The sequence below is a fragment of the Salarias fasciatus genome, chromosome 23, assembly GCF_902148845.1.
Source record: "Salarias fasciatus chromosome 23, fSalaFa1.1, whole genome shotgun sequence".
In the NCBI taxonomy this organism is placed as follows: domain Eukaryota; kingdom Metazoa; phylum Chordata; class Actinopteri; order Blenniiformes; family Blenniidae; genus Salarias; species Salarias fasciatus.
The window spans coordinates 17,736,094-17,754,461 of NC_043766.1; the positions used below are offsets into that span (position 1 = coordinate 17,736,094).

Genomic DNA, 18,368 nt, shown 5'->3' on the forward strand with positions numbered 1-18,368 from the left:
AAGGTACTGGGTTTATATTGTGACGAGTCAACCAGAGAGAGAATTAAAATAAACACAACTAGAAATGAAAAAGAGAGAGTTCTGCAGAAGAAGTAAAGACAAAGACCGGTCCTCACACTTGGAGTCTGGTGAAGTTGCCTCCTGGGTAATAGAGGTAGCAAGATGGAAACTCAGTCACTCCCAGTTTGGCCACCAGACCCTCCTCAGTATTCAGGACTCTCCGCACAGCAATGTTTTCAAACTGCAGCAGGTCCAGGGTTACCTAACGCACACAACACAGACACACAGTGATGACCGGCAGAAACATGTTCCTCGGGTTAAATTTTAACAGAGCACATCATACAAAATCTTGACTTCATTTAAGAAAATTCAGTTATTTCTTCTAAAACAGCGCGGTATGACTGATCAGAATGAGTAAAAAAAACAACCCTCTACCTCTCTGCCGACGTAGGATTGGGGCTCTTCAAAGATCAGGGCCAGGTGCTGAACATTGTTCGTCTCGAAGAAGTTGTCAATCTCAGCTTGGCTGGAGGTAGACAAACAGACCAAACAGGTAAAACTTCCCATGATGTTGATAAGTGGCTTCAATAATCACTTTTATTTTTTCTTAATTAAAAACAAACAAACAAAAATTCAAATTTACAGTGAATCAGAATGTTGTGAAACCACTGACGCAAAACTTTAAAGAAAAGCATTCTCTTTCCTGACAGCTCCTGTGAAAAGGTGCTTTTTGTTTGTGTAGAAAAAAGATAAGCAATAACGTCTTCACAGAGAAAAAGGAGAAACTGTACTTTCGGTCTGAGTCCAAGGAGAAAAGCAAACTCAGGTTCCTCATATTTACTTCCTGAGTCATAATAATAGTCTGCACATAAACAGCACACACAACTGCAGAAATGATGACAAACTTAGGAGCAAGAAAAGTTAAAAAAAAAAAAAAAATTATGTAACCAAAAGTAAAAAAAATAAAACAAAACAATTCTTGAAGCAGCAGTAAAAGAAAATCAGTGTTGCAACTCTATGCAAACTTTAGGCTGCACTTTAAACACAATGAAAATACAATGTGTTTTGGGGATGTAAAGAGATCATAGGAAGATCATAACAAAATGATTACATAAATGGAGAGAGGCCAGTGAAAAGACTGATCAATACAGAGTGTAAATACTAACTGAAACGAGACCAACAGTATAAGTGCTTGTGTGTTTTACCTGGTGGGCTCCAGCGGGGGGCAGGCCGGAGGCCAGGGCTCTTTATGGGTTTCCAGTTTGTCAATGATTCTGTGACGAAGACCGCGAAGATCTCGAGGAAAATCTACAAATCCAAATATATTATATAGTCTTAATTTCCAGAACAGCTGAGACAAAATGCACAATGTAAATAAAAATAGAAAGAATAGAATGACGTTACTATTGTCACTAACTCAAATCATTATATCATTATCATAGAATACTATTTGTATCATTTCAAAATGGTGGTAATGTTGAGTTTGATGGCACATCTCAACAAAAAATGCTTAAAATGTTTGTGGGACAAATAAAGAAAGGTTGGAAGAGCATTTCACAACCAATCAGACTAATTGGCGGCAGATCATTTATATAGATAGCTATAAAAGGAGTTTTTCATATCCAGTCTCCAATATGTATAAATAAGCTGAGGTTAAAGAATTTCTTATAAAATGTGTGCTTATATTGGAAACAAGAAAGTCTTTCTTCAACTTGAAATAGCAAATATTCTGAAGATCAAAATGATCAAACTACAGACGATTATCAAGTAGTTCAGATGGATAAATCTCAGATTGACAGATAAAGCTGAAGATCAATACTTGGACGATCATTGCTTTCAGGCATTCAGGTTATTGAGCAATCCACAAAAAACTGAATATAGAAACATCTCCTAAACATAGTCACATACAGTATCAACACCACTCAAAACAGGAGATGCTACATAATGATAAACATAATCCTTACTGAAACCTGAGGGAATGATCCTCAAAGTTGAGTAGAAATATTTTAAACATCAACTCCACTAATGTACAGGGAGGAAATACTCAACAGGCAAACATATAATATCAGACAGGAGGACAGTTGAATGTCTGGCCGATCTGAAGATTAACTACATTGAGGAACTTGAGACTACTTTGCTTAAGGTTGTTTGTTTTCAGTGCACCATCCTGGAGAGTGAAACTATTTTAGATGTATGAAGAAGCCTGTAAGCAAATAAGAGCATGAAGCATCTGAACTGTGTGAATGTATGAGTGTGTATTATTAATACCTTTAAAAGCCAGTCCTGTAAAATTTGACATGGAGTAGGCATGGAAAAACTGCAGGAAAAAAAAGAGGGGGGGGGGGTCAGGGATCAGATTCAGCAGCCCTCACACAACCATGAGAGAAGCAAAGCAAGGTTGTGTAATATATGGTGGGGGGAGCCTTCCACGCTGCCCATCTCGACCTCTGAGTCCTTCCTGGTTAAAATGAAGCACAGATGTTAGAGCTCCATTGTGAGCTCTAACAGAAGGAGCTCTTTGTCTCTTCAGCTTTCACTGGAAGAGCGAGAGCAGAGGCTGTAACGCGTACGAATGCTGACTGAGCCGATATGACACAAATACAAACACAGATGTTTGGAACAGGAGCATTTCTGCAGTGTGTCTGCTGATCATGCAAAAGTGAAGGCCACACTGGATTCGCCGTGTTCAGCCTGGTGTGTCAAATTCACAAAACTGTTCACAGCATCAGAAATCATCCATTCACATTTCACAATACACTGCAATCGAACGCTACAGCAAAAACAGAACTGTGCCTTACATAAGCAGTTCACCAAGTTTTACACAACACCTGCTATAGTTGTTGTTTGATCCAACAAGGTGATTGAATAAAAACTCCAAGTTTTTCATCACGTCACTGGAAAACACACTTTTTTCATTATAGACAAAAAAAAAAACAGTTCAACTGATTTTAAAATGCTGGTGCTTCACAATTCATCAAGGACATGAACATAAGCACTGAGGAACAGAAAAGAGGTTTTCTCCCTGGAAAATGGTTTTTCAGGAAATATTACTCAAAATCAAGACACATCAGGGCTTTAAGGGAACTCAGAGACAGGTTTAAGCAAAACTGTGAACATTCCTCACTCCTTTTATGGCCCAGTCAGAAAAATGTATGCCAGCAGCAGCAGCAGCAGGACTGAGCTCAATATAGCCCTGTGTGCTGGCGCAAGATAAGTAACCACAGCGAGCATGACAGAAATGTGATGACACTACTATTAATCAATTCATTTATGCAAATCACAGATCAAGAGAGATCAAGAATCAGGGTTTTGCTTCATCAGCGCCTTCATTTTTGTCGTATTTAGCAAATATCTGACAGTGCCTGGTCAAATCACAGCTGCAGCTAAAATTTAATCTATTAAAAATGAATTAATTAGTATTCCTACTGACAATACAACAAATGCAATGTCTTTCAACAAAAACAGTCCCAAAAGTAGAACTATGCTGTCTAGTTAAAGAGGAAAAAAAAAATGGAATGGAGAGAAAATTCACATTAATGACATGTTTATAAAGTGAACATGCGCGGAAAATTGACACGACTTTCAAAACACAGTGGATACTGATTAATTTTCTGTCCATCAAATGTTCAATTAGTGAAGTGATTATTTCAGCTTTCGAATAGCTATTCACAAAAATAAATAAATAAATAAATAAAAATCAGAAGAACAAAGCTGCTTTTGGCTAGTTCTTGTCTCTTTTTTTTTAGATTAACCTACTTAATTCAGCAGTTTTATTTGCATTTATCCTTAAATTAATTGAATATTTCACAAAAAGATAGTAAGCTATTGCTTGAGTGATCATCTAATCAGTGTCCTTCGTGAATAATTGAGGAACATTACAAACAGAGCCTACCATGAGAAGATGGAGAACACAGTATTTGGACCTGTGTTGCCAGCAGACAAAGGACAGACGACCGAGGATTTATGCTGAAGCACAACTAATGTTACTCTGGTTCAGTCATATTCAGCTGCTAGTAGAGGAACTGCTGTTGAAAAATACTCAACTAAAAGTAGAAAGTAGGTCCTTCTCCATAACTGCTTTAATTAGCAGAAACCTTTCAACCTAATTTAACTTAATTATCAAAAACCAGGAATGTTATTGATTCAATTTAATTTCAATTTAATGAGCTTCATAGTGGAGCAGTGGCTAACAAGCTCGCCTCACAATAAGGCCCAGGTTCAAACACCGACTTGTGTGGAGTTTGCGCGATGTAACTGTGTGTGTGTGTGTGTGTGTGTGTGTGTGTGTGTGTGTGTGTGTGTGTCCTGCCACAGTCCACAAACCTGCATGTGAGGTTAATGAGTGCCCCTAATTTGCAGATAGGTGTAAAAGAGTGTGTTTGGTCTGTGACGGACTGGGCTTGTCCAGGGCGTAACCTGGCATTGCCCAAACTGAGCTGGGATCAGCTTCAGCTCCCCGTGACTCTGCACAGGATTAAAAGGCGGAGAGAAATTACTGTCTCGGCCATTATTGTGTAAACGTGATCAGCCCGACATGATTGTCATCAAAATCACTATTGTGGTTACCAGGGGCAAAACATGAATAATAGAGGGGAAGAATGCTGCAAATGAAGAGATAGGCACACACACAGACACACATACAAACTAAATGATGCAGAGTGAGAGGAGAATAGAAGAAGAAGAATCATATTTTATAAATCCTCTTGGAGAAATTTCTGTAACTGAACTGACCCATCAACAGCGCTCTGGAGGAGCTAGTGGCTGTGCATGTGTTTGAACTGTGGAAGGAAAGCAGAGTACCTGAAAGGCAATTCCACACAAACGCACACACACAAACACACACACACACACACACACACACACACACACACACACACACACACACACACAAACAGAAAGGACACACAAAATCGAAGCAGAAAGGCTCCAGCCGGTACTTGACCCAGGACCTCTTCATTGTGAGGCAAGAGCGCTAACCACTGTTCCACCACGTGGCCTAGATATGAATATGTGGTTTAATTGCACCTGCAGTGTCATCCTGTCTCTGCTAAGGAAGGTTACAGAAATGTATGTTGCAATAATAAAGCCAAATGATTGCAAAATGCAGATCAGTTAATTAAAAAAATAATTCAAATTTTTAACCAAGCACAGCAAACATGTATGATTTTCAACATATACATATACATTCCACAACAAAGCAACTCTTTTGACTGAGCAATATGTCCTTATGAAAGTAAAGTTACTTCCACCCGTGGCAGCGGCTTCATGTGTACACCGTGATACCTTTAGAGTGGGATACCCTCTGATTTTGTAGCCAGTGCAGATTTTCCTGTTCTCCTCTGCAGCGCAGTCAATGGCTGCTAGGTTCACAGCAGGTTTCCACTCTGAACAACAGACAACAAACAGAGGGGGAGAGAGCCACAGTAAATATTTAGTGTACCATGCACCGTGTTCAAAAGCCATGTGTCAATACAAGATGGCAAAGGTCTCAGCAAAAAGAGGAATCCTGCCAAACTGACAACACCATCTTCTTTGAGAACTGTCTAATAGTCACGTTTGCAATTTGTTTGTTAAAATTGGTAAGTCACTCGTCGTGATATCTCTTGCGGGCCTGTGTAGGCAGTTTCTGGGGCAAAATGTCTTCTTCTCCTGTCATCAGGAGGACTGCGGTAGCTGATATAGTAACACTCACAGCTGAAGCAGCACTACTGCCTATGTCAAGGTATTTCTAACTCCTCCTGAAAGGCCTGTAAGGTCCTTCTGCCATCAAGTGTGGTCAGTTGACATCGTGTTACAGTGTGAAACACTAACATAAGTGCAGACCTGAGGAGAGAAAATGTTTAGCAAAGCATAATGACCATAAGATTGTAAAATTAGTGTTGGTTTGGTTGGGGAGAGACTGTTGGATTATTTATTCCACTGATACCAGGTATTTGATTCAGTTTACCTGTATGAAATATCTACTATCAAAAGAGTATCTCTCAAATGAACAATGAAGTAAATAAATGTTACAGATTAAAAAAATGTAGATATAAAACAAGCAGTGTATTTAAAAGAATAACAGTGTTGGTTAAATTAAAATGCTGCTAAATAAAATCAAATTGTGCCTATATCCATTATCAATCTATGATTACAGAAGAAGATGAGGTGGTTTTTTTAGGGGACTTAAGTATGAGTAAAATTCTAAAAAAAAAAAAAAAAAAAAAAAAAAAGCAAAAGCAAAAGAACTGAAATATGAAGCTTGATGATCCTAATCTCAGTATTTGAGGAGAACCCTGGCTGGAACCAGGAATCACCAACTTCACCCTTGATGGTCAACCTAATTACATTTCCACTCTCAAGGCTTTGTGATATTTCTGCTGGCTTTGGCTCAGGAGATGATGTGATGGAGAGCCACAGTACTGAGCTGAATAAAAACACTTTCATTAGATCACATGCTCTAATTAACAGACAGAAACAGAAGCTTGGTACCCCACTGTTCACATGCACATCAGGTTCAAGAGAGAGGCACTGTAGATGTTTACAGTTAAAATGTTTCTGTAATTCTTCTCCATATCCTTAGCTTGACACACAAGTGAAGTTAGGTCACCTGTTCAAAAATGCAACAGTTTGCATGCAGAGGATATATTTCTCATCAATATAGACAACAGGTATCTGTAATTTGACAATGCAATTCTTTTAAGGACGAAAACTTAAATCATTTGCATATATGATGCAGTTGGAAAGTTATGAAACTACAGTGAAGAAGTCGAAACCTTCGTGAAGAAGTTTGGATGGAACCCTTTAGTGCAACCCCCTCACCCCCTTAAAAACAATCCCTTCAGAAAGTTTATTTACTGTCCCCATCAACAGTGGCACGGACTTGCATCCTTTGGCAGTTGCTCGAAACGTATGCAATGGAGAGGCAGTGTGAGACGAGAGCTGCAGCGCTGTACCAACCTTTAACATCTCTGGCCAGGCGCGTGTACACCGGGGAGAAGGCGATGCAGTGTCCGCACCAAGACGCGTAAAACTCCACCACCATCGCGGCCGTGGAGTTCACCAGAACCGACCCCACATTCTCCGGAGTTAACAACACGACCAGGTCGGAGGATGTGTAGAGTCCGGCCTCGGCAGCGGCTGGGAAAAGCACCCACACACACAACAGCGCCGCAGATATCGCTGTCTTTCTCGGAGACGTTTGTATTTTCTCGGCAAACCGAGACGTGGCACGGCCGCAGCGCCGCGCCATCTTCCCCTCCGAGCTGCTGCTGCCGCCGCTGGCTGAGAGTCTGAGTGCGGACACTTTCCTCCTCCCTGTCAACAAAGTTGACACAACTTTCCTGCTCGTTGCTTTTCTTTTCTTTTTTTTTTCCTAAGGCCTGCAGACTTCATGGGTCCTCCCCCTCCGGAGCCAGCTGAGTGCGCCCGTTAAGCGCGCGCACTCCGCGTCTCCTTGAAGTTGTGATGGTAATTTAAAGAGACGAACAACTTTTACACGAAACAAATCTGCTGATCGGGGTTAATCTGACACACTGGAACTGCACGACTTGAATCAACAAAGCTATCAGTAAACGAGTCCGTATATACAATAAACCTGGAAACAATTTTATTAGGAAAAAAAAGTTAAAGTAACTGTATTTATTCAATGTACCAAATCAAATCAAATCAAATCAAACTTTATTTGCATATCACTTTTCATATTTATAAAAATAAAGGTTGATTTGATCACCGATATTTACTCCAAACTTTAGATACCGCACGTCTCTGTCTGAGCTGCCAGGTCTGCAAAAACAACTTTCCCTGAGGGCCAGACTGACAAACATTAGACGATATAAAAATATACACTTACACTGGAATCTATCACATTGTTTCATTGAAGCCAGTAATATTCACACGTCAAATGCAGTTGATAAACACCACACGTTTCCATATCTGGCTTTGTGAAAAGTTTGGGAGGCCACTGTAGCTGAATACTATTTGATAATTCTCAGGGGCCAGGTTACAGTGGTTCATGGGCAGTAATTTGCCCCATGGACCATAAATTGGACACCCCTGCTGTGTCGGTGGATCCGGATAAAATAAGGCTCATATGATGTGTCAACTTGGTGGGTAAGATGCCTCTAAAAGTCACCAGAAAGAAGAATGATAAAGACCCTTTTCATTATGACCTTTTTAGTGAGAAAAAAACAACTTTGCAATGGTCCATTTGGTGTGTCTATTTATTTGGCTGCTGTTAGCTAAATCCAATCTTTTTTCTTTGCAATTAACATCCTAATTTTCCACTTTATAGTTTTCCAGGTACTCTAGTTTCCCTCCACCTTCCAAATTACATTTGCTGGTGGTTAATTCACAATTCTGGAGATGCCTGTAGTTGTGAATGACTGTGTGTGTGTGTGAGAGAGAGAGCTAGAGAGAGAGGCTGCCATGTGATGGAGTGGTGGTCTGTCATGTGTGTGCCCTGCAGTGGCACATAGTCAGATGGATATGCAGCAGAAACCCAAAGGTCATTCAATAACCTCATATTCAAGAAAGGTGGATAACCTGTGACTTATATTGCTCACTCAAAACCTTAAACTCAAAATAATATTTCGTCAACCGATACAAAGTTACTTAAAACAGGTTTTGTTCATTTGAACATAGTTAAGCCTTTTTCTTGGTCCTTTGGTTTCATCAGCACAACATAAACATACAACACATAGTTTAGCCTTTCATGCTAAGAAGTTCCAGTACCCAAAGAGTTCTTTATTACAGCAATCTCCTTGTAATTCATCACCTCTGGTTTATAGACATTTATTGGCTATTAAGCCATCAGTGAGACTGTATGTGAAACATACTTCACTGAATATTTATGAATGTGCCAGTCAGATGGGGCACTTTAGGTTAAGGATCTCCTTTTGATTTATTTTGGTAGCTGTCAAAGATATTTTCAAAAAGTCTCATTTTCATTTAGCTAAAGCAAATAGGAAAAAACAAAAGATGTCAATACTACATGGATCCCGTTTACCTGAGCATCAACCCAGCATATTTAAACAGAATACACGCAAGACTTCACATTCCTTCAAAAACAAAACTTTATTTACAATTTGAAACCTTATTTAGTGATCAAATATATACTATGTACATATTTGCAGAGAAAGTCTTTACTTACACAACAATTGTTTAGGTTACAGCAACATAGTGGGTCAGATCAGATATTTACACCCATATAAGAATTGTACAAGTCATCAAGTGCACTTAACGTACACTCACATCGCATAATTATAAATATTAATGACCATTTCAAAAGATGAGGAGCTATTTAGCCTGACCGATTTAATTCAATATTAAAATTTTCCATGTCTACTTTAAAAAATTCTTTTTTTTCTGCTCAATCTACATCAATGAAAATATGGTGAAACTGTTAGCGAGACTGAAACCTCTGACCAGAGAACTGACCAAACCAACCGCCGGCAAACAGCTTCCAGCTGCTAAAAGATGTGTGTTATATATACAGAAGAGAGTGGAGGTCTAAGCTAAGGTCCGTACATGTGACCAAGTACTGCATAGTTACATAGGAGGCATCAACTTCCTCCCACACAAGTAAATTAAAAAGGACAGTTGTAGAGGGTTTTATCATAAAGCCTTGCACAAAGTGTTTCTAAAGTACTATTCATGTCATCGTTACAGTTACATAAGAATACAGACTAGACAGACAATTCGTACAGCATGAAGAGATTGGTATAAAATCTTTTTTGGTCTTTTCACTACATTATATAATTTACAGCTTGAACGTACACATCAGCGACAGTAGAAAAACAAAGTCTAGGTACTCAGTTTAAGGTCACTTTAGCTCCATACGGTCAGTGAGGACTTATGCGCTGTTAAACGTGACAATCAGTCTGTTGGATCGAAGAAACACTGACCGTGGGACCAAAAGAAGCCCTTGATACAGTCATCTGTCTTTATCCACGCCAGCTCAGTGACTAACACTGTGCAGCCCGGAGCCACTCAAGTGTGTGACGTGTCCACAAGCTAGTTCCTCATACAACATATGAATAGAGTGACTCTACTGTATTTATATGAAAAGATGCATGGGCGAGGTTGTCAAAAAGCAGGTGACCTTCACACTGTTGTAAGTTTCCTCAGGACGAGGCATAGGGAAATGAGAAGGTTTAAAAACCTCTTCTACTACACTACGCTTCAGTACAGAAAGATTGATAAGGCAGAAACTGAATTCCTGGTAAACCGGTAAGAAGGAAGAGCAGCTATCGGAGGATCCTTTACAAAATGGTAGTATACAGCAGTCGAAAGAGACATTCAATGAACATAGGTCCAAAGGATGTTGAGACATCACAAAGTTTTGGGGGAAAAAAGTCAACTTATCTTAAAGAGGCACTTAAACTGAATGTGGAGAAAGACCATCTCTGGAGTCTGAATACATCAGCAGGCTACACTTGAACTTGCAGTTTACTGCAGTGAGAGATACTGTATTTAGCAGCACATGAAGTGAGTAACAGCACTGCTACCCAACCTGATGTTTCTCTTGCAAATGCTTGGCTAGGAATCAGATAACACAGACGACCATAGAGTGATTTCCCAGGTCACTAAACTAAAGGAAGTAAGGCTAAAGTCCAGCATTTCAGCACTGTGCCACAATGTGCCTCTAAAAACACAAAGCCATACTGTCAGTTTGTGTCCCACTTTAACACTATGCAATGTGTATCAAGTTGAGAGAATACATCTGCATGCATACCAATTTTTAGTGGCATACAATTGATAAAAAAAATTAAAAAAAAAACTTCGAAAATAAGAAGGTCAGCTGGAACCAGAGAGAGTGAAAGGAGCTTTAGAAAAACCTAATGAAGCACAAGCAACTGGATAGAAGCGTACCCTGCAGAGTGAATGAGATTTTTCCAACATTAATTTCTCCCAAAACTGATATTTCAGAGGTGGGACATTGTTATCGTAATCATCAACTGTGCAGTTCTGACTTCAATACACTCACACTGTCAGTTCATTCTTGTCGACACTCCTTTAAGCATTTGAGCAATTAAGCAGTTCTCTGGTTTTGCCTACATTAAGTATTGCCACATTCACATTTATACTTGTGCTTTTACATTAACATAAAATTTTCTTTATACAATTCCGAAAAGACTTAATCTCTGTACATTTTCAAGACCATGTACAATTCTTAATGTTCACTTTCACCACTAATCAAACTGTTGCACACAATAAATAATCAAGGAGGCAGAAGTGTTTTATATATTATCTGAAATCTGTAAGGTTCTCACACAGTGCAGATTATTCACAAATGACAAATTGTCTTCACTGTCCCCTATAGTTTAAATTTAATAAGAATTAATTTTAAGTGCCAACTTCCTGATTTACAAAAGTTTTTTTTTTTTGGACACACACATACGCGCGCACACACACACACACAGTCCCCAAACTAAGAGACTCCACCAAGGCAGTAAAGCTAAATTTGTTCTCAACCTAAAAGGAGCCTTGAAGAGCAAATTGTCACTTGTTTTTAGTGACCAAGTGGGTAACTAGACCAGAGACCACTAATCGAGTGACTTATTTGACAAAGACCAGAAAGTCTCTGTAAACAACTGTGAAGTGATTGAAAAAATCAATTTCTCTTCATCTAAGGCCATTTGAGAGACTAGGAAATACTTATCAAAACCGTTGCAAACTAGAGCAGAGTGGTCACTCCGATGCAAAACTAATTTCAAATAGTGGGATTACAAAGCCAACACAACAAGGTTTTTTGTCAAATTACAATCTAAACTGCACACATACACACAGACACACGATACAATTAGAAAGTCTAACAACACAGTGCTGCTTCATGTGGATGTTAGACTTAAGTCTACAATGGAGCAATCTATTTGGCAGCATTCAAGGTTTTTTAACATGCTAGCAAATGGCACTGTCCACCCTGCCAGCACATCTATTGATTTTCCAACTGGCATTAAGGGGCTGACAGCTCAGACTCAACAGTGATAAAGTTCAAAAAGGTCGGATTTCCCAAAAGGCGGTTTGTGTCTAAAGAAAATTACATCACCGTTACAAGTAAAAGCAAGTTGAGCAACTTAACATCACAGAAATAAGGACAAGACAAGTCGCTAAGCTGAGAGGTAATAGTGGGACTGAAGGCATCAGAGGGTTGCTGTTGGCACATCAAGTGGTGGAAGCCCGAGCGGTGTTCGGCTGGTTAGAGTTCACGGGGGTGAGGAAAGGTTGGGAGTGAGCTAGCAGTTGTTGTTTAAAATTTATGAAAGCTGTCAGGAGAGGGTGTCTCTTTTGGCCCTCTTGTCAGAAATTAATGTGAGGACATCTGCAGTGTCCTTAAGCAGGGCATCAAAGATGCTGTCTGCGAGCTGCATCTTGACAAACAGTTCATCCTCATCGTAGTTGACCCACTGGGCCTCTTCTTCATGGAGCTCCTGAACCTGAGAAAGAGATCGGGTGAGCTACATCGTGACCGTCTTTTGCGAGCAATGTTGAGCTACGAGTATTTATGCATTTTGTGCTGGGGATGAAAAACAGAATGTTATAACAGCACATCAATGCAACTTAACTGAGAAATGAGAAGAGATGATTAAGTGATTAGGAGGTTTAAAAAAAAAACAAAAAACATGAGGTTGATGTGAACTTGAGCCAGATAAACTTTGCTTCTCCCCTTCAGAAGGATTATATGATTGTGTCACATTGTATTTTAAAATCCACACAAAATTAGATAAATCCATTCAAATATTAAAGGAATACTCCGAAGATTTTGGACCCGCGCCCTATCCCTATCATTTACAAAGTGAGATAAGCTCATAAATACCTTTTTGTGTCCGTTTGTCCAGCTGCTGGCTCCCAGCTGTTAGCATCGTAATTAGCTTAGCTCAACTGCTGGAGGTGAAGAGGAGACAGAGTCGGACTGACGAAAGTGGACAAAATACTCCTTCCAGTGGTCCAGGGGGACGGCGTATTAGCACGTGAAGTAAATCCAAATGGTTATAAAACATTTTAAAAGATGTGTTTTCTTTTTAATCCGTTAAAATAACGTTTTGATTCACACAGATCTACGCAAGCATAGTGCTCCGCGGAAGGATATACCGGCGTACAGCGGCTGAGTCTATGGCTGCTACTGCTGTGCGGCGGTATATCCTTCCGCGGAGCACTGCGCATGCGCAGGTCAGTGTATATCAAAACGTTATTTTAATGGATTGAAAAGAAAACACATCTTTTAAAATGTTTTATAACCATTCGGATTTACTTCACGTGCTAATACGCCATCCCCTGGACCACTGGAAGGACTATTTTGTCCACTTTTGTCAGTCCGGCTCTGTCTCCTCTTCACCTCTCGCAGTTGAGCTAAGCTAACTACGATGCTAACAGCTGGGAGCCAGCGGCTGGACGAACAGCCACAAAAAAGGTATTTATGAGCTTATCTCACTGTGTAAATGATAGGGATAGGGCGTGGGTCCAAAATCTTCGGAGTATTCCTTTAAAGTCAAAAGCATGGGTGTATTGTGTACAAACACTGTAGAAGACCTACCAGTATGTGATCAACTCTGTCTCGCTTCTTTCTGCCAAATTTGAGCATCTTCTGCCAATCAGTCTTCTGGCTCTGATCTTTTGCCAAACCGTACAGTTTCAGTACTTCTGCAGTGATGAATTCCTGTTTGACAATGTGACCGGCAGAAAACAAGCACACCGTGTTAAATCCTGTGTTAAGAAAATGACACTGCATTTCTATTTCTGTCTTTCACTCAATTAAAGACTTTCACTTAATTAAATATTTTCATATCCATCCCGGGTAACAAAACAAACAAGCAAACACACAAACAAAAACTTCGCTGTTTTAAAGTGCTGCACCTGGATTTTGCTCAGTTCTCCTGGCGTCTTGACTCTGTGGAAGGACGACGACTTGGCGCGACGAGGTTTGAACCACTGAGGCTGATCTATGTTGGAGTCTTCAGAGTAGATGCCCTGAAGTATTTCCCATGTAAGGTCATACACAGCCTTAAACAACAAAAACAAAACAGAAGGCTTAGAGTTGTCAGACAATACATAAAATGTTTACTACAAAAGTATATTGTGCCATATGCTCTGGAGGAAGGTAAAAGAGTTAAAGATTATGCAACTCAAACATAGTACCCAATCTACAGTCCTATTTTCAAAACATGATTGTTTACAAGAGATAGATATTGCTGTATGCTACAGATAATCTCACATTTCCTCAACACACTGGATCCTAATTTACATGCTTGCTCTTTGAGTACCATAACTAATTACGTGTTGAAAACATATGAAGACAGACTGAGTACTCCATTTACCATGCAGTGCAGATCCAACTGCACAAGACAGAAAATTATCAATTTATGACAGCTATGTTGAAGAGTTACCACTTTTTTGCAGGGAAGACAGGCTTTGAGTTTTTTGCAATGCACAAATACTGATTAGAACTGTTAAGCTGAATAATGTCAGGGACTGTGTTGATGTATTAAAAACTGAAAAAAAACAAGGGTTAGAACAGAGCTGTGTTTGACAGACTAATGGATCAGAATAAGAAAGACGAGCGCTTGTAAGGTTCTCCGGTTCTGCTCTGGTCAGTGTCTAAAAGGCTGTCCAAGGGAGGAAAAGCAATGAACCAGTGACATGGGTGGGCTAGAGTCACTGTGCACGTAGTTCAATGGAGACCCCACCTCTCAACTCCCATAATATGTTGCTCACACTGTGGTAACTGATAACTGACAACACAACATAGGTTGAGAGGTCTAATGGAGTTGTTGCCTCAGTAGGCAAAAGCTGTTCAGGTGGTAAAACGCGGATTTACACGATATTAGCCAGGTGGTCGAAATGTCAGGGTTGATCAAGGTACATTGTTTTTATTAGATGTTTTTAGAAGGGTTCTTTTACCTTTCTGTAGCTATGGATAGACAGAGCCTCTGGATCCTGGCTGTCAGGCTCTTTCCCTAAATACTGCTGTGAAGCTTGAGGGTTCGGCAGTTGTGCAAGGTTGAGTTCTTCCCCGCTCCCGAGCTCACATCTCTCCCAGATCTCCTGAGTTGCAGCATGGACCATCTTCTCCACCTCTGCAGCCGAATGTGGCACTACCATCGCCGGCTGCTCGGGTAGTTTAGGAGGCAACGGGAGAGGGAGCTCTGGCCGAGGAGGAGTCTTCACCTGCTGCTCCAGACTTGATGAAACCATCCCTCCCATAGCTACCACAGTCGATGAACCGGATCTTCCGAGACCTCCTCCCAACCTTGCCTCTTCCTCTTCCTGTTTGAGTCTCTGCTGTTCTCTTCTTGAGCTGAGACCAAAGTCTTCATCAAACCAGTCCTGATCATCACCCAGCTCATCCAGCAGTTCACGGCTCAGTTCCAGTTCTGCTAGTCGCTTGGCAAGCTCCTCTTGACCAACAGCCCCCAATACTGGACTCTCCTGTAATGGGAGGACAGATGAGAAAAGGAAATTAATAACTTTGACTTTTATATCAGAACCCCAAGCGCATGTGTAGAATCTTCTCACAACGTGGTATCAGGACTCACATCATAAGTCACAGATTCAACCTGTAGTCTTGAAGCGTGAAGCGTCTGAATGATGTTACCAACACTAAAACTTTCTGTAAAGACCACTAAATCCAATAGCCTGTCAACATAAAGTTGGACTTTGAACACCCTTTTAAAAAAAATAGGGTTTTTTTTAGGTTAAGTAAACAACTGATTAGTCAGTGAGTAGATAATACAACTGGTACTGCCAAATAACATGCAGCAGTTCAATAATTACTTAAAACACTGTCACATTTTAAAATCCTTGCAGATTTGATTTGAAAAAATTGAGTTCTTGCATATGAAGGCAAAACGTTATCCAGAAGTAAAGACTTTTTCACAACGTATTAGTGAAAAATCTGAGTCAGACTTACTGGTCGGTTACACAGCTCTGGAGAAGATAATTCCTCTTTGTCAGCTGGTAGGAAGAACGGCAGACCATCTTTTTGATCCACTGGAGTGATCCATTCTTCTCTGTCAGCAGATTCACTAAACAAGTCTCCATTCTCCTGGTTAAGCGACGCTATCTTCTGCTCTTTAGCCTTTTTAATTTCAGCAAACTGCATCAGGGTATCTTTCAAATAAGTGTTGACAAGTTTGTCAGCAAATGTGTCTACCAGAACGATGTCCGTCTCTTTTCTAATAATGTCATCTCTGATATTTATGGTTGGCTCTACTGGAGTAAAATCATCTCTCTCAGTCAGGGCTGTGATCTCTTTACTTTCCAAATCTGAGATGAAAATAGAGTGTGACGCATCTTTAAACTTCAACACTATGTCTCGAGCATCACCATTAGACCCTGAATGCTCAGATTCTTTGTGATGCTGAGAATGGAAGGAGGATGTGGTTTTTAGTTGAGGCTGGTCCTTCTGAGATTTGCCCATAATCTTTTTATCTCCATGCCTTGTGTCCATAAAAGACGTTTTTTCATCTTCAGTCTTGTGATTGCTTTGTTCACGCGAATTGTCCTCATTTGTTTTGGGTCTCTCACCACCTTTCCCTGACAAGTCATCAAAGAACGAGTCCTCATCCTCTGTGGTGTCCGTGTAAAGCTCAAACTTGTCTGGAAGATGTGTGATTTTGTCGGGAGGAGCAAAGATACCATGGGATTCTTCACACTGGAAGTACACGACTCCATCATATGTGCCATTGTTGCTCCCTTCAGACTTGTCCAACTCCACACCTGCCCAGAAGCCATTGGCAAAGCTGGTTGGACCTTTGAACCTTAGGGTACCAGGCTGGACACCACCAACGAGGACCCTATCTCCAATTTTGAAACCTGGCATTTCATCTTTTTCTTGAGACACCGGGGTTTGCAGAGGAGAATGGCTAGAACTTCTGTGCTCACTGTCCAGTTTGAAATCTTTTGGCTGCTTATCCAGATCGAGCTGTCTCTCAGACTGCTGGCTTGGCTCATTCGGAGAGCGGCATGTCAGCTCCTCGGGTATGTCTTCCTCTGTGACTTCCTCTTGGCTGTCACACGTTGTGGCTCTGCTAGCAGGTGAACCTTTGACTTTTGGGAGAGAAGAAGAGACTTGAGATTCAGCATGAAAACTACGCCGATCTTCCCTGGGTGAAGAATCAACTGATGACTCAAAATCGTCATGATAACGATCTACTGATGCAGGAGCCTCGATATTATTTGTGAGTGTTTCCTTATTGAAAGGTAGAGCAGGTGAATCGGGAGAATGAGAGTCACTGAATGAAGGGCTTGGGGAATAAGAGGCAAGATTTTTGGACTTTTGATTTTCCTCTCTTTCAGATGTTTGCCTCTGCTTTATCTCTCCATCCTTTTTTGAGCTGACATATGAAGCATGTTCACTTTCTTCATCATCAGTGAGAGAGGAAGCATGCTTAGGTGCAGAAGATTGGTAGTCAAGATCGGAGTCCCTTTCTAGTTTGAGGAGAGGCTCCGAGTGTTCGTCAGCCTTTGAGTTCCTTTCCCCCTCCAGCTCTTCCAGTACATCAGATTTATGATCAGAAATGTCATCATTCTCAGACTTGGCTCTGTGGTCCTCAGAAGTTCCTGAAAGCCACTCTGTGGACTGTTGGCGTCCTTGAGTTGCAGTCGGACATTCTTTGCCACCATATACTGCCACAGTTGAAGTTTGCAGCTCCTCATTGGACAAATCTTCAGGCACAGGCGTGGATTTACTATAATTCTGCTGAAGAAGGGCACCTGCAGCAATAGCAAAGAGTTGGATTTTTACAGGGTTTTTTATGTAATGATGTCATAAATCAATACTGTAGATAAATGTGAATAATATATTCCACTCACTCTGGTCCAATGATGCACCAATCTGTGTCCTTTCAGAGTCTGAGATTTTACTCTCTTCAGACCTAAGGAAAAGGTATTTGCTTTACTGCACTGTATACATTGTGCAAGAACGTCAATGTATATTCACAAGATCATCATGTTTATAGCTGATGTTCGTACCTGTGCAGACATGGCGGATCAAGTGACGGTTCTTGAAAGGATGTAGATTCGTTGATCTGAGAGTTGGTGTCAGGTGCTACCTCTGGCTCTTTGCACAGTTCTGCCTTTGTTTTCACAATGAAGTTGTTGTAATTCTAAAAATAGAGTGGAGCAGTTCAGACATAGTTATGATAATAAATGTTATTACAAGGGAATAATCCAAAACAAAATGGTACAAGTGCAATTAATAACCACCTACAGGCCCTACCTGCAGTTGTTTTAGAAGGCTTGCCTCCTGTGCTTTCAGCCGCTCCTTGTTTCGCTTCTTTTGCTCTTTTTTTAGACGGTAGGCCATAAGCTTCCGTTTTCTGACTTCTTCCTTCAGAGCCTTCACCCGACTCTCTATGTCACTCTGGTTAGAAATGGTTTCTGAAGGAAAA

The 18,368-nt window shown here is 40.5% G+C and overlaps 2 protein-coding genes across 4 annotated transcripts in view; both read right to left on the minus strand.

The window, feature by feature from the left end:
- qsox1 (quiescin Q6 sulfhydryl oxidase 1) overlaps positions 1-7,294 on the minus strand; it is a 32,792-nt gene extending 25,498 nt beyond the window's left edge. The window contains exons 1-6 of the mRNA XM_030083530.1: positions 6,940-7,294; positions 5,284-5,384; positions 2,269-2,317; positions 1,206-1,308; positions 436-526; positions 117-262 (exon numbers count right to left, since the gene is read on the minus strand). Of these exons, the coding sequence (XP_029939390.1) occupies positions 117-262; positions 436-526; positions 1,206-1,308; positions 2,269-2,317; positions 5,284-5,384; positions 6,940-7,231 (782 nt within the window). The 5' untranslated portion in view covers positions 7,232-7,294. The remainder of the gene's footprint in view (positions 1-116; positions 263-435; positions 527-1,205; positions 1,309-2,268; positions 2,318-5,283; positions 5,385-6,939) is intronic.
- A 4,003-nt stretch (positions 7,295-11,297) lies between these two features.
- The window catches only part of cep350 (centrosomal protein 350), a 32,038-nt gene continuing 24,967 nt past the window's right edge, over positions 11,298-18,368 (minus strand). For all 3 annotated transcript variants that reach the window (XM_030082747.1, XM_030082746.1, XM_030082748.1), the window contains 8 exons: positions 18,197-18,357; positions 17,950-18,083; positions 17,791-17,852; positions 15,887-17,691; positions 14,878-15,405; positions 13,834-13,980; positions 13,514-13,636; positions 11,298-12,416 (listed from right to left, as the gene is read on the minus strand). In XM_030082747.1, coding sequence (XP_029938607.1) covers positions 12,249-12,416; positions 13,514-13,636; positions 13,834-13,980; positions 14,878-15,405; positions 15,887-17,691; positions 17,791-17,852; positions 17,950-18,083; positions 18,197-18,357 — 3,128 coding nt within the window. In that variant the 3' untranslated portion in view covers positions 11,298-12,248. The remainder of the gene's footprint in view (positions 12,417-13,513; positions 13,637-13,833; positions 13,981-14,877; positions 15,406-15,886; positions 17,692-17,790; positions 17,853-17,949; positions 18,084-18,196; positions 18,358-18,368) is intronic.